At 57.9% G+C, this 11652-nt stretch overlaps 1 protein-coding gene across 1 annotated transcript in view; it reads right to left on the bottom strand.

Moving 5' to 3' along the window:
* The window catches only part of EVC (EvC ciliary complex subunit 1), a 60692-nt gene that overhangs the window by 25281 nt on the left and 23759 nt on the right, over window positions 1-11652 (bottom strand). The window contains exons 9-14 of the mRNA XM_077750383.1: window positions 10682-10898; window positions 10266-10398; window positions 8730-8817; window positions 8070-8213; window positions 5950-6048; window positions 120-332 (exon numbers count right to left, since the gene is read on the bottom strand). Coding sequence (XP_077606509.1) covers window positions 120-332; window positions 5950-6048; window positions 8070-8213; window positions 8730-8817; window positions 10266-10398; window positions 10682-10898 — 894 coding nt within the window. The remainder of the gene's footprint in view (window positions 1-119; window positions 333-5949; window positions 6049-8069; window positions 8214-8729; window positions 8818-10265; window positions 10399-10681; window positions 10899-11652) is intronic.

Here is an 11652-nt window from a genome sequence, read left to right on the forward strand (position 1 = left end):
CACAACCTTGGTAACGTGCCCAGCACAGGACTAGGGGATGCTCTGTGAATGAAATCCCTCTCTATTCTTCCAAAGTGCAAAAAATGCAGACCCCAGACCCGGTTTGAGAGAACACGCACCTGCTTGTCTTGCTCCAGGAGATCTTGGAAAAGTTCCCACTGCTGTTTCCGGAAGCAATCGGACTTCCCCAGCTGCCAGGCTGCGTTCTCCTGGACCTCCTGCCTCAAGTTCTCACACTCTGCCTGGGACAAGCCGGTCATGCCCGGGAGCGTCTGAAGGAACAGGATGTCCACAAGCTTCTGGAACATTTCCATGGTGCTCTGGTACAGCTCCTGAAGCCGAGAGCCACACGACGGAGTTACAAGTCACGGTCTCACCCTGGGCAGGGCTGTGGGCCTCCCTCCAGACACAGAAAGCCCAGNCTCCTGGGAAGGCCCTCGTGACTGCAGGGTTGGATTGGACGCAGTGTGACTTAGGCTGAACACCTCCTTCCTTCTGGGGGTCTGGGACCTCGGTGCATGCCAAGCAAAGAGTACCCCGTGTGACTGATCCCGCGACAACATCGTTGGGCTCCTAAGCTCAGGAGAGAGTCCCCAGTGACACCACTTCACACAGGCTGTCACACCGCAGGGGCGGAATCACGCACAGCTCCCCTGGAGAGGATTCTGGAAGCCTGCTCTCAGTTCCTTCTGGACTACGCTCACCCCATGCACCTGCTCCTTTTGACGATTCTGCTTTGAAGGTTTTCACAGAAGTCTTAGCATACGTGAGGCTCTGTGCTGAGTTCTCGCAAGTCCTCCCAGCGAATGGTCAAACCTGAGAGTGATCTGGGGGCACCAAAGAGGAGCCTTTACTTTGCAGCTACCCCTCTGGCCCCGCCACCCTTTGTGGTCACTGGCTGTGTCATTGTCCTTCTCAAAGATGAGCCCAGGAAGTTCCTTAACAAAGTCTTGTCTTACTACCTAAGCATCTGCAGGGTCTGACACAGCACCTGGCCAACAGCAGGTAAAATAGAACTGGTAATAATTATGAACTCCTACCCTATGGACCAGAGGAGGCCATGAACACTCTTCTTGTATAATCTCATTCAATCTTGTAACAGTGCGATGATGGTGTTCTATTATAACTACCATTATTTCACAGATGAGGAAACCAAGGCACTGATCAGGAAAGGAACCGGATGTGGTTTGCAGACAGTGGGCCCTGGCCATCGGATTATTGGACTCATGCTCATAACCAGGATGCTACAAGGATAGCATTACTTTTTTTTTTTTCAAGAAAAATAAACATACTCTCAGCACCTAGAAGGGGGCACCCAGCTCATACGTGGGGCGTTCAATGAACACAAGTTAAATTGAATTGAAGTCGATGTTAATTAAACCCAATGGATGTCCTGCCTTAAGGAGCTCATAGCCAAGCTGCAGTTTGTTCAGAGTCAAGTGATAGTGATGGGGAATAAGCGGCTCACATCTCTTCGAAGATTTAGAGAGCCTACCGATAATGGACGGCCGGGTCATTTGGACCAATCCACCCATGAGAATGAATGAAAAACAAAGCTGGACCAAATGTTGGTTAAATGATCATGAAAGTCCCAAGAGCCAACAAGGCATTGAGAAGAGCATGGACGGAGGTCGGGGAAAAGGCACGGAGAAGCATGCCCAGCTCTGGGGCTGTGCTCAGCCATGGGGAGTGGGTCCATGGCGGGGAGACAGCTGAGCAGCTGATGGGACTTCCGACGGCCACCAGCTCAAAAGGGACGGAAGGTGAAGCTCGTGGCTCCCCAAGGGTGGGCCCGGTGAATCATTCCATGCTCAGTGTCAGAACCCAAAAAGCTTCACCATGAATGCAATGGAAGGAAACAGGCTCTGACCAGTTTAAACAACTGCAACTCCTCTTTACAGGACATGACTGTACGCCTGCTTTCACAAATAAATGTACACATTTGGAATAGGGCATAGAATAAAAAAATAAACAGGCACATGAGACAAAACAACATCACTACAGACCCAACAGACAACAGACACCAAAAACAAGCCCTCAGGTTCTCCCAGGAGCGTAATTACAGGATGTGGACTTGAAAGTACTGATGCTCATTATAGCAGAAATTAAAAGCCACTCCTAGACCTTAAAGCAAAGAGCTGGCTACGTGGTATCAGTGTATCCTCCAGCAGGGCTGGGGCTTCAGATCAAGGAGGTCCACATGGCTGAGCCCCAGTGAACACTGCGGGCCACGGCTCGGGCGGGCTTCTGTGGCCGGCCCCATGATGTGTGTGTGACGCTGCATGTCTCTGCCGCGAGGAGTTAGTGCCGTCCACACTCGGTGGGAAAGGACACTTGGAAGGTTCGGGATTGGAGCCCCAGACTCTGCCCCGTGTGCTGACTGTACTCTGTATGCTTGTGCTGAAATAAACCGTAACTGTGGGTGGAATAGCTTTCCATGGAATCCTTCTAGACCTGAGGGTCGTCTTGGGGACCCCCAAACTTGCACGTGGTATCAGGCATGAGGGTGTCTGGGGATTACTCCCAAACGCTCCCTGGGTGCCTATAATTATGATTGCTGCTTTCTTTCAGGACAGTTTCATTTTTGCTTTTATTTTCTTCAGCCCTGACTCTTGCAGTGAGAATCAGGAGCTGAGACTCCTCAGCAGACACAGCTGGGACAGTCCGCGGCGTGATCCAACTCAACACACAGGTCTACGCGGCTCCCTGGGAGGGGACGGTGGAGCCCAGCCGTGTGCCCGTCACCACCAGGACAACTCTGGGCTCATGCTAGCAGTCTCTTCATGAAGCACCGAGACGTGTAATTTGGCAGCACTGTCTCAATCTCACTGAGAATTTACCGTTTGTTTAAAGGCCAGGAGATGGTGGGAATTCAGAAAAATGCACTTTTCTCTGCAGCCTGAGAACCCTTAGGTGGTCATCGAATTTATCTCACAGCCTCCGTGCCCACGACATCATGATTGGCGTCCTGCCCAAAGAGGGGGGCAGATGATGGCTCCCGGTGCCTGGGTCTGCGGACGAGCCAGCCAGGCCACAAGGCGAGTCGTCCCCTGCCTACGTTCTGCGCACACAGCCTCCCAGGCAGGCAGTAATGATGACCGGGGTCACGATAACGGACTGAGTGCTCACTACGTGCCCAACATATGTGTGAGCTCATTTAGCCTCTGGATGGATAGTCCTATGAGGAAAGCTTATTATTCCCATTGTAACAAAGGAGATGAGATGCTGACCATCCAAACAGACCCGGACCCCATACTTCTCGCCGCCCCCACCACTGCCATCCCGGCGCAGGTCCCCTGCCGTCTCCAGCCAGGACCGCTGCCGTGCCTCCCCAGGTCCCTGCCTCCACCTTTCCCTCCACAGCGCCTTCCCTGCACAGAAGCCAGAAGGATCATCACAGAACATGAGAGGAAGTGTCAGCCTGCTGGGGGTGGGCGGTGGCGCAGGGGCCACAGGGCGGGGCATTCAGAACATCTGCCCCATGAGTGTTAGGTCACTGGACCACCCCACCCCCTTCCAAGACAGCGGTTCTTAGACTCTGCTGCATCAGAAGGTCGTTGAGATGGAGGAAATCAAGGCACACATTTGATAAGCTGCTTCTGATCCTGTAACTGGTGAACAGCCTGGCTGGGATTAAAACCCAGGCCGTCTGGCAACTCGGCCAAGATGTCACAACCACACAGCCCACTCGGAGTGACACGGTTCTGGCAAGAACATCAGCACTGAAGGTAGAAAGGCTTATTTTAAATCCCGTCTTCACTACTTGCTGACTCTGATCTTGAGCAGGATGGTTGGGCCAGCACAGAGAGGTTATGTAACCAGTGCAAGTCACACAGCATTGGTAGGATCCAGGGCGGGACTGGAACTCAGCTTTCTCACTCTCCGCTCAGAGTTCCGAGTCCTGACAAGGTTGTTCATTACCTGCCTGGGCGGGGGTGGGGTGGGGGGTCCGGAACCTTGACTAATTGAATCCCACCCTGCACGTTTCTCCAGAAAACTCTTCCCAGCTTCTCATCTGTGTAGGAAGGAAAATGCAGTTTTCACCACACAGGGTTCTCCTTCGGATTTAGCGATCAAATACTCAGAAAGCACTTAAGACAGTAGCCTGCCCGGAACAAAGATCAGCTCCTCCATCGGTTTTCTGTGGCCGCCATGGCAAAATCCCACAAACCGTGTGGCTTTACACAACAGAAACGGATTCTCTCACGGTTGTGAAGGTGGAAGGCAGAGATCACAGCGTCATGAGGGCAGCGGTCCCCACAAAGGCTCTCTGGGGGGGTACTTCCCAGCTCCTCCAGCTCTGGTGGCCAGCGGTGCTCCGAATGCGTGGCTTTCCCGCTCCAGCTGCACCACCATCTTAACATGACCTTTTGATGACACCAGTCATCGGATTCAGGGCCCCCCTAATTCACTGGGGCCTCATTCTTAACGAATTACATATTCAAAGACCTTATTTACAAATAAGGTCACGTTCTGGGGTTCCAGGGAAACTTGAAATTCGGGGAGACGCTGTTATGAGTTGGGCAGTGTCCCCCAAATTCAAATACTGAAGCCCTAACCCCAACGCGGCTGCACCTGCCCTCAGGAGATACGGCAGGTTAAGTGAGGTCATAAGGGATGCCCTCAGCTGACAGGGCTGGTGTCCTAACACGAGGAAGGCACCGGAGTGCTCTTCCTCGCCATGAGCACATTGGAAAGGCCAAGCGAGGAGACGGAGAAGGGGGCCGTCTGCAAACCAGGGAGAGGGCCCTCACCAGAACCCAAGATCACCTTGACCTTGGACTTCTGATCTCCAGAACGGTATGAAAATAAATGTCCTCTGTTTAAGCCTCCCCACCCCCCTGTCTGGGGCCCTTTGTTACAGCAGCTGAACTGACTAATACAGACACTATTCACCCAGTACGGCTGTCACATGGTGAGGGTTTGCACTTCCCGCCTCCACACGTTTTTCTTGGCCTGGGTTGCCCACCCCCCCAACTCCCTGTCCACAGAGACTGTCTCCTCCTCAAAGCTTGGCCCATGCATCTCTTCCTGCAGACAGCTGTCTTTGACCTGGCCTTAACCCCAGGGCATCGGTTGTGCCTCCTCCCTGTACAGGAGCCAGCTGGATGGGGCGTGGCCCGGATGGGGTGTGGCCCGGATGGGGCGTGGCTGAATGTCAGCAGCTGCCTAGGGCCTGTCCTGTATTCGGTGCTCACACCACTCTGCGGAAGAAGGGCTGTCATTCTCCCCATTTCCCAGACAGGGAAACTGGGAACTAGAGAGGCCCAGGAAAGTGTGGAGGCCACCCAGTGAGAAAGGAGAAGAGCGAAGATGCTGACCCAGGCACCCTGAGTCTGGAGTGGACCCTTCAGGCGCTGAGCATCACGACGGCACTTGTCACCTTCCTTCGTGACGACATGTCCGCCTTCCCAGCAGCTCTGGCTGGGTGTGTGCCCGAGGCAGGCGCTCTGTGTCCCGGTCATCACCATATCCCAGGGAGCCCCTGTCACTCTGGAGGGCGGGGGTGTGCGCCTCTTCTCCCCAAGCCAGCCCTCCAGGCAAGCAGGGCTCCCTCCTCCTCCCCGCTCCGGAACTGCATGAGGTTGCCCAGTGAGAAAGAGGGGGTGCTGGCACTCAGCGCTGGCGCTCCCTCCTCATCACGGCTCTACCCTGACGACACCCACAAAAGCCGGCCTGCTTTCCATCCTGGGTGAACTCACTTCCTTTGCCTTTGCGTCTAAGGACGTTTGGAGGTAAGAGTGCTGAGCTCCACAGAAACGGAAGGTGACTCAGACAGGACCCTGGCGTGTGACGTGGAGAGGGACCCATGGTGGGCGTGTGCCCACCCAGAGGGCCAGGGCTGGACCCGAACCTGCTTCTTTGGGGCCCCGGCCCGGAGGATGGGAGATTCCCACGCACACGCAGATCCCGAGGGTTCTCTGAAGGTCCCACCGTGAGGCCACGTACCTGGCAGAGCGCAGCCACGGCCTCGGTGGTTCTGACGTCCTCCTCTTCGTTCAGGTAGCTCTGGGTCAACCTCTGCCTCTCCAGGACTTTGTGAAAAGCCTGTGAGTAAAACGGGAGCTGAACCCCACAAGAAGATGCCAATTTTTTTCCTAGAACAATTCCCCAAAGGACCCCGGCCTCTCAGATCTGAGGAACGTCCATCCCTGACTTATGTCGGCTCAGGTCATGATCTCAAGGTTCGTGAGTTCGAGCCCCATGTCGGGCTCTGTGCTGTCAGCGCAGAGCCTGCTTGGGATTCTCTCTCTCTGCCCCCCCCAATAAATTTTTAAAAAACTTCAAAAAATGTATATACATGGAAACAGAGGCACAGACAGGGATATCACATGGCTGCAGTTCACAAACCTGATCTCCCGGCCACGAGCCACCCAGGCATCACTCTGTGACTGAGCCGCTGGGGACCAGCACCCAGGCCCTGGGAGACGACCCAGTGCAGCCCACTGCCCAGCAGGGCTGATGCACACAGGTCATGAGAGGTCAGTGTGGTCAGTGCCCCGCCAGGCGCCCCCGACCACATGGCTGGGCCCTGCCCTGAGGAGCCCGGAGGAGGGCAGGGAGATGGGGCAGACGGGTGTGCACTAGGTGTCCCAGACACGATCAGAGAGGCATGGCGGGTCACGGCCGCAGAGGGACAGAGTTCCCGCAGAGTCCACGGGGGAAACTCCTCATGCAAGCTGAGTCTTTAAGGACAAGGAAGTTTCCCTGGAGGGAAGACGGGGAACCCACACGATTGGGGTTCCAGGAGCCGCCGCAGCTGGCACCAGGCAGTAAGAATCCGTCTGGCCCTGGTGGGGGTGAGAGAGGGAGGTGGGCTGACAGGGAAGGGCAGGGACCAGAAAAGGGAGGGCACTGGGTCTGGGTGAGAGCTGCATTCATTCATTCATTCATTCATTCATTCATTCATTCATTCATCCCATGATTCACGTATTTATCCATTTGCTCATTCACTTGCTTGTTCATCTGTTCTTTTACACATCTGTTCAGCCTGTCCTTCCTGTACCCGTCTCCTGAGCACCAGTGTGTGCCTGACCTGGACGGAGGACCTGGCAGCGCCCATCACGCCCCCTTCTCCTTCTCCGCACTCAGGTTTGTGCAATGTGACATTGGGGGAGGGGCCAGTATAACCACAGCCTCTCACTCTTATTTCTGATACATCTTCCCGAGGACAGAAACAGCCCGCACCCCACTTTATGACCTGCAAGGGGCCTGGGAGGAGGTTCCTTGGAGAAGGGGGTGACTGGACCTTAAAGGGACCTCAATGCCTCTCCTCTGATTTCAGGGGTCTCCTCTCTTGGCTTCTCACTGGGGAGCTGCTGCTGCCCCCAAGCTGCCCCCAAGGGGGGGGGCGCCCATGCCTGTGACCATGCCGGTCACTGTGCCTCGATCCCCCCTGGCAGCGCTGAGACGAGGTCCACCACAGGCCAACGCAGAGCAGAAGGGCCCGGGCACGCAGTCTCGTGGGACCTAGGTGCCATTACCCCATTGTGCAGATGAGGAAGCTGAGGGCTGGGGGGCGAGCAATGTGCCCAAGCCCACTCGGCCCCCGAGCAGCAGAGTCAGTATTCCAACCCACCTCCCGGCGGCCCTGGTGCCCAATGGCTTGACCACCGTGCAGGATGGACAAGCAGACCCCACCCCCACCCGTTAGGGGGAAACGGGGCAAAGGCAGGGTCCTCGTCCCTCTGAGGAGCGGAGCTGGGTCGTTCCAGCCTGTGCCGGGCCAGCTCGTTTCCTCGTCCTCAAGGACAGGGACCTCTTATCTCCCGTCTGGCGAGTCTCCTGGTCCCCTTCCGAGTCAACACAAGGGCATTTTCTAGCTCGGCCACCTCCCCGGTCCTGCCGACTTGGGCTCACATGCACGGTCCCCGTGCCCCTGGACGTGCTAATGCCCCTGGGCTGACGTCTGGGGGCGAGAAGCTGACCCAGTGCCTGGCACGTGCCAGCGTGTCTGGCTTTCCTTGCACGGTCATGAGGACCCAGCCACAGCACTCAGCCCGCGTGGCCGTTCCCGGGACAGCTGTGCCCGTGGATGTGGGGGAGGGGCAGAGTCAGGAGCAGCTCACCTGGAGGAACTGGCCTGGGTCGCAGGTGAGCTGTGCCTCGGCCAGGAAGCGCCGCTGCTCTTCTTGTTGAGCCAGCCTGAGCTCCGCCGCCCCCTCTGCCCGGCGAGNAACAAGCCACAGGACACGTAGGTGACTCTCCCGGCACTGAGGAGGAGCGGCAGTTTTATGTTTCAGGCACACGTGGCCGGCGGTAGGAGCTCCTGGCCCTGCAGAGAGCCCACGGCCCCACGTTGTTTGAGCCACTTCCCCGCGGGCCCAGCGCTCGGGACACCACACAAGGCCTCGCTTAGCTGTTGTTCAGGGCGGCCGGCCAACCGGATCAGGGGATGAAGAAGAGGCATTTTCCTGGGGCAAAATGAGGGAGGGGTGGGTGACGCGGGGAGGGACAGGGGTGGGGCAGGAGAGCCGGGGTCTGCCGGGGGACAGTGACATCTCAGGCTGTAGTTGGGTCAAAAACCAGGATGAGTTTTTAAATCTGCAGACCTGGGGGGAGGGGCGGGGAGGGCTGGGGCCGCAAGGAGGGAGGGTGAGCCCAAGGGCAAGGTCTCTGCTTGGTGCGGAGGTTACAGGGGGAGAGAGGCTGGGTCCACCCTCCGCCCCGCCCCGGTCACTCAGCCCAGCAGTGTGGCGGGCACAGCACGGGCGCCGGGGCCATCCCACCAGAAACAGTGCCATGCGGATGAGGGGCGGGGCGGTGGGGTGAGAAGGGTGAGGGGCAATGGGGAGTGTGGGACCCCAGAGAAGGCTTCTGGGAGAGGAGACAGAGAAGTCAGCCAGTCCTTCTCCCCAGACGGGGGAGATGTTGAGTGTAGAGGATGGAGAAGTTCACGGGGGCCCGGCTACCAGGGGTCTGCAGTCCTTGGAGATGTTTGCTTCAGCATTTCACACACCCACACCCACACCCACACCCACACCCACACCCACACACCCCTTCCACACTTGAAACCCAGGCACATTTCCTTGGGTTTTGTCTGAGAATCTGTTTAGCCTTTGGCAGCAAAGAAAAGAATGTGTGTGACTAGATGTCCAGGAAGGCCAGAGTCCTCCCTCTGCCCAAGGGTCCTCCCTCCACCTCCTGATGGTCTCCTTGACCCCCTGTCTTGCCCAAGTTCAACAGAGCCTGGTCAGTGGGGGCTGTGCGTCCTGTCCCTGCCGCTCGCTGCTGCTGCTGGGGACTCTTCCTGCTGGGAGAGCCCGGGCCAGTATGTGTGATGACCCCCAAGGCCAGACGTGCTCAGATTCTACACATCCAGAGCCTGAGCCAACAGCAGGCTTCCACGTGGGCAGAGAAGCCGTGACACCGAGTGACACAAGACCTCGTGGAATGGCCTGGTTGGAGTCCTGAGGTCCCAGCACTGAGGGCCTGCCCTCTGACCCCAGTCTCCCCAGGCAGCGGGCAGGCTTGTTGGAGGGGGCGCGAACCACTGCGGACAGAGAGCCAGGTCACTGGCTGGCTATAGACGGAACTGCGTCCCCCAAATTGATACACTAAAGCCCTAACACACACGTGACTGCATTTGGAGATGGGGCCTAGAGGAGGCAATTAAGTTGAGACGAGTTCACGAGGCTGGGGTCCGAATCCCATGGGGCTGGGGGCTTAATGAGAAGAGGAACGGGTGCAGGAAAGCTCATTCTCTGCCATCTGGGGGCCCAGAGAGAAGGCGGCCGTCTGCAAGCAGGGCGTGGTCTCTCAGACCCAAGCGGCTAGTGCTCTGATCTTGGACTTCAGTGTCTCCAGAACTGGCAGGAAAGGAATGTCTGTTGTGTGGCCCCCTGGTCTGCGCTATCTTGTGACGGCGGCCAGAGCTGACCAAGACACCTCGCACTCCCTGGTCGGACAGTGGCCATCCCTGTGCGGGTGTGGAAACCCGCGGGGGCAACTGTTAAGCATGTGGGCTCCGTGCCCCGCAGACATCCTGCCTGAGACCAGAAAGGCCCTCGGCTCTCATAGCCCCAGGCAAACACGCGGCCTTGGACCATCACGGAACCACCCTGGCCCAGAGCCTGGGGAAGCTGGAGGGCAGCCTGTGCCCCGCAGGCAAAAGACGTGGCTTCCATTTTTCTAATGATGTGACCTGGACTGGGTCTCGGATGCCCTCAGTGTCTTGAACCCTGACCGGGAGCCTCCCAGGGCCTGCTCCAGCCACGTCGGGTTCCCTCTCCTGCCCGACATGCTCAGCCACTGCCCACCCACACCTGCCCTGCAAAGCAGGGCCCTGTGCCTTGCGTAGGGCTGCAGGCTGCAGCTGAGTGGCATCTGTCCTTTCTGGTATTTCCACCTCCTCTGCCCTCTGCTGCACGACGCCGGGGCCTCCATCAGCCCGGATCACTGGGGAGTAGACGCAGAGGGCAGTCCCTGGCCCCAGGGGCAGCCTGTGTCGAACTCTGCCTTATGGCGAAGGCAAGCAAGGCTAAGAGACACTACGAGACGCAGTTCCCGGGGGCGCAACGGCCATCGTGGGTGCTGCTCCACATCTCCTGACACTAACAGGTGGCGCCTCCCTCNTCTCCCAGGCCCAGCCCCCCCACACCCCATCCCCCAGGCCCACCCCCCGCCCCTCGCTCCCAGGCCTGGGAAGGCTGCACCCCAGACCAGGCCACCACTCACTCACCCCTGCTGAAGCACTCTGCCTCTCCCCAGAAGGCCTTGTGCTGCTGTGCGAGCAGCTCCTCCTTCTGTCGCGTGGACAGCCTCCCCTCGAGGGCCAGCAGCTCCAGGCTGCGGGACAAGGCCGCCAGACGGCATCTGGTCTCCTCCTGGATTTGCAGCTTCAGGGCCTCGATCGTCTTTGCCATGTGCGCCCGCCCCATTGTTCTCTCCAGGGCGTCCTGGGAAGGAAAACAGCCTGGGTCAGTGCCCTGTGCACGGGTCTTCTGACTGCGTCCACCCGGTGCCCACACTTCCCAGGGAATGGAAGGCGGGCCACCCGGCTCTCCTTCTGAGCTTCCTGTGTCTGCTCCTCGGATGTGGACAAAATCACCCCTTCTGGGGACGTGGAGAGGCCGACATGGGGTGACATACAGAAAGCACTTAGTACACAGTGAGCCCTCCCCAAAGGGCTGCTCTGGAAAGAGATTCAGTCTGTGCCCATGGCCAAGGAGGAAAATCCACCCTTCTGATGGCCACCCCTCCCCAGTCAGTTGGGCCTCTGGCCTCCACAGCCCTGGAAAAGAAAGGTGAAGGAATAATAAAGGTTACAGGGGTCCTTGGCTTCCGAGCCTCAGAGAGCCTGAGACGTGGGGATTGAAGAGATCTTCAAAGGTAAGACTCAATAAGTCTGACTTTATAAGCGGCTCCCTGGGGTCAGACTCTGGAATGGGCCTGGCCATGGCCTACCTCAGTGGCGTCACTTAGGACAGGACTCCTGGAAAAGACACTCCCCCAGGGCAGGAAGTGTGGACCAGAGGCAGTCAGGACGCTGTAGGTGCGGAAGCTTCAGAGGTTAGCTGCTCTTGCAGAATGAGCGTGAGGCCCATGGAAGCGGGTGGGAGGTAGGGGTGCTGCTGTGTCCAGGAGGCCCCACATCTCGAGGGAAGGACGCCTTCCCCCCTCTCCCCCCCTCCCCCCAGCATGGCCCGGGGA

The sequence above is a fragment of the Crocuta crocuta genome, unplaced genomic scaffold (assembly GCF_008692635.1).
Source record: "Crocuta crocuta isolate KB4526 unplaced genomic scaffold, BGI_CrCroc_1.0 scaffold179, whole genome shotgun sequence".
In the NCBI taxonomy this organism is placed as follows: Eukaryota; Metazoa; Chordata; class Mammalia; order Carnivora; family Hyaenidae; genus Crocuta; species Crocuta crocuta.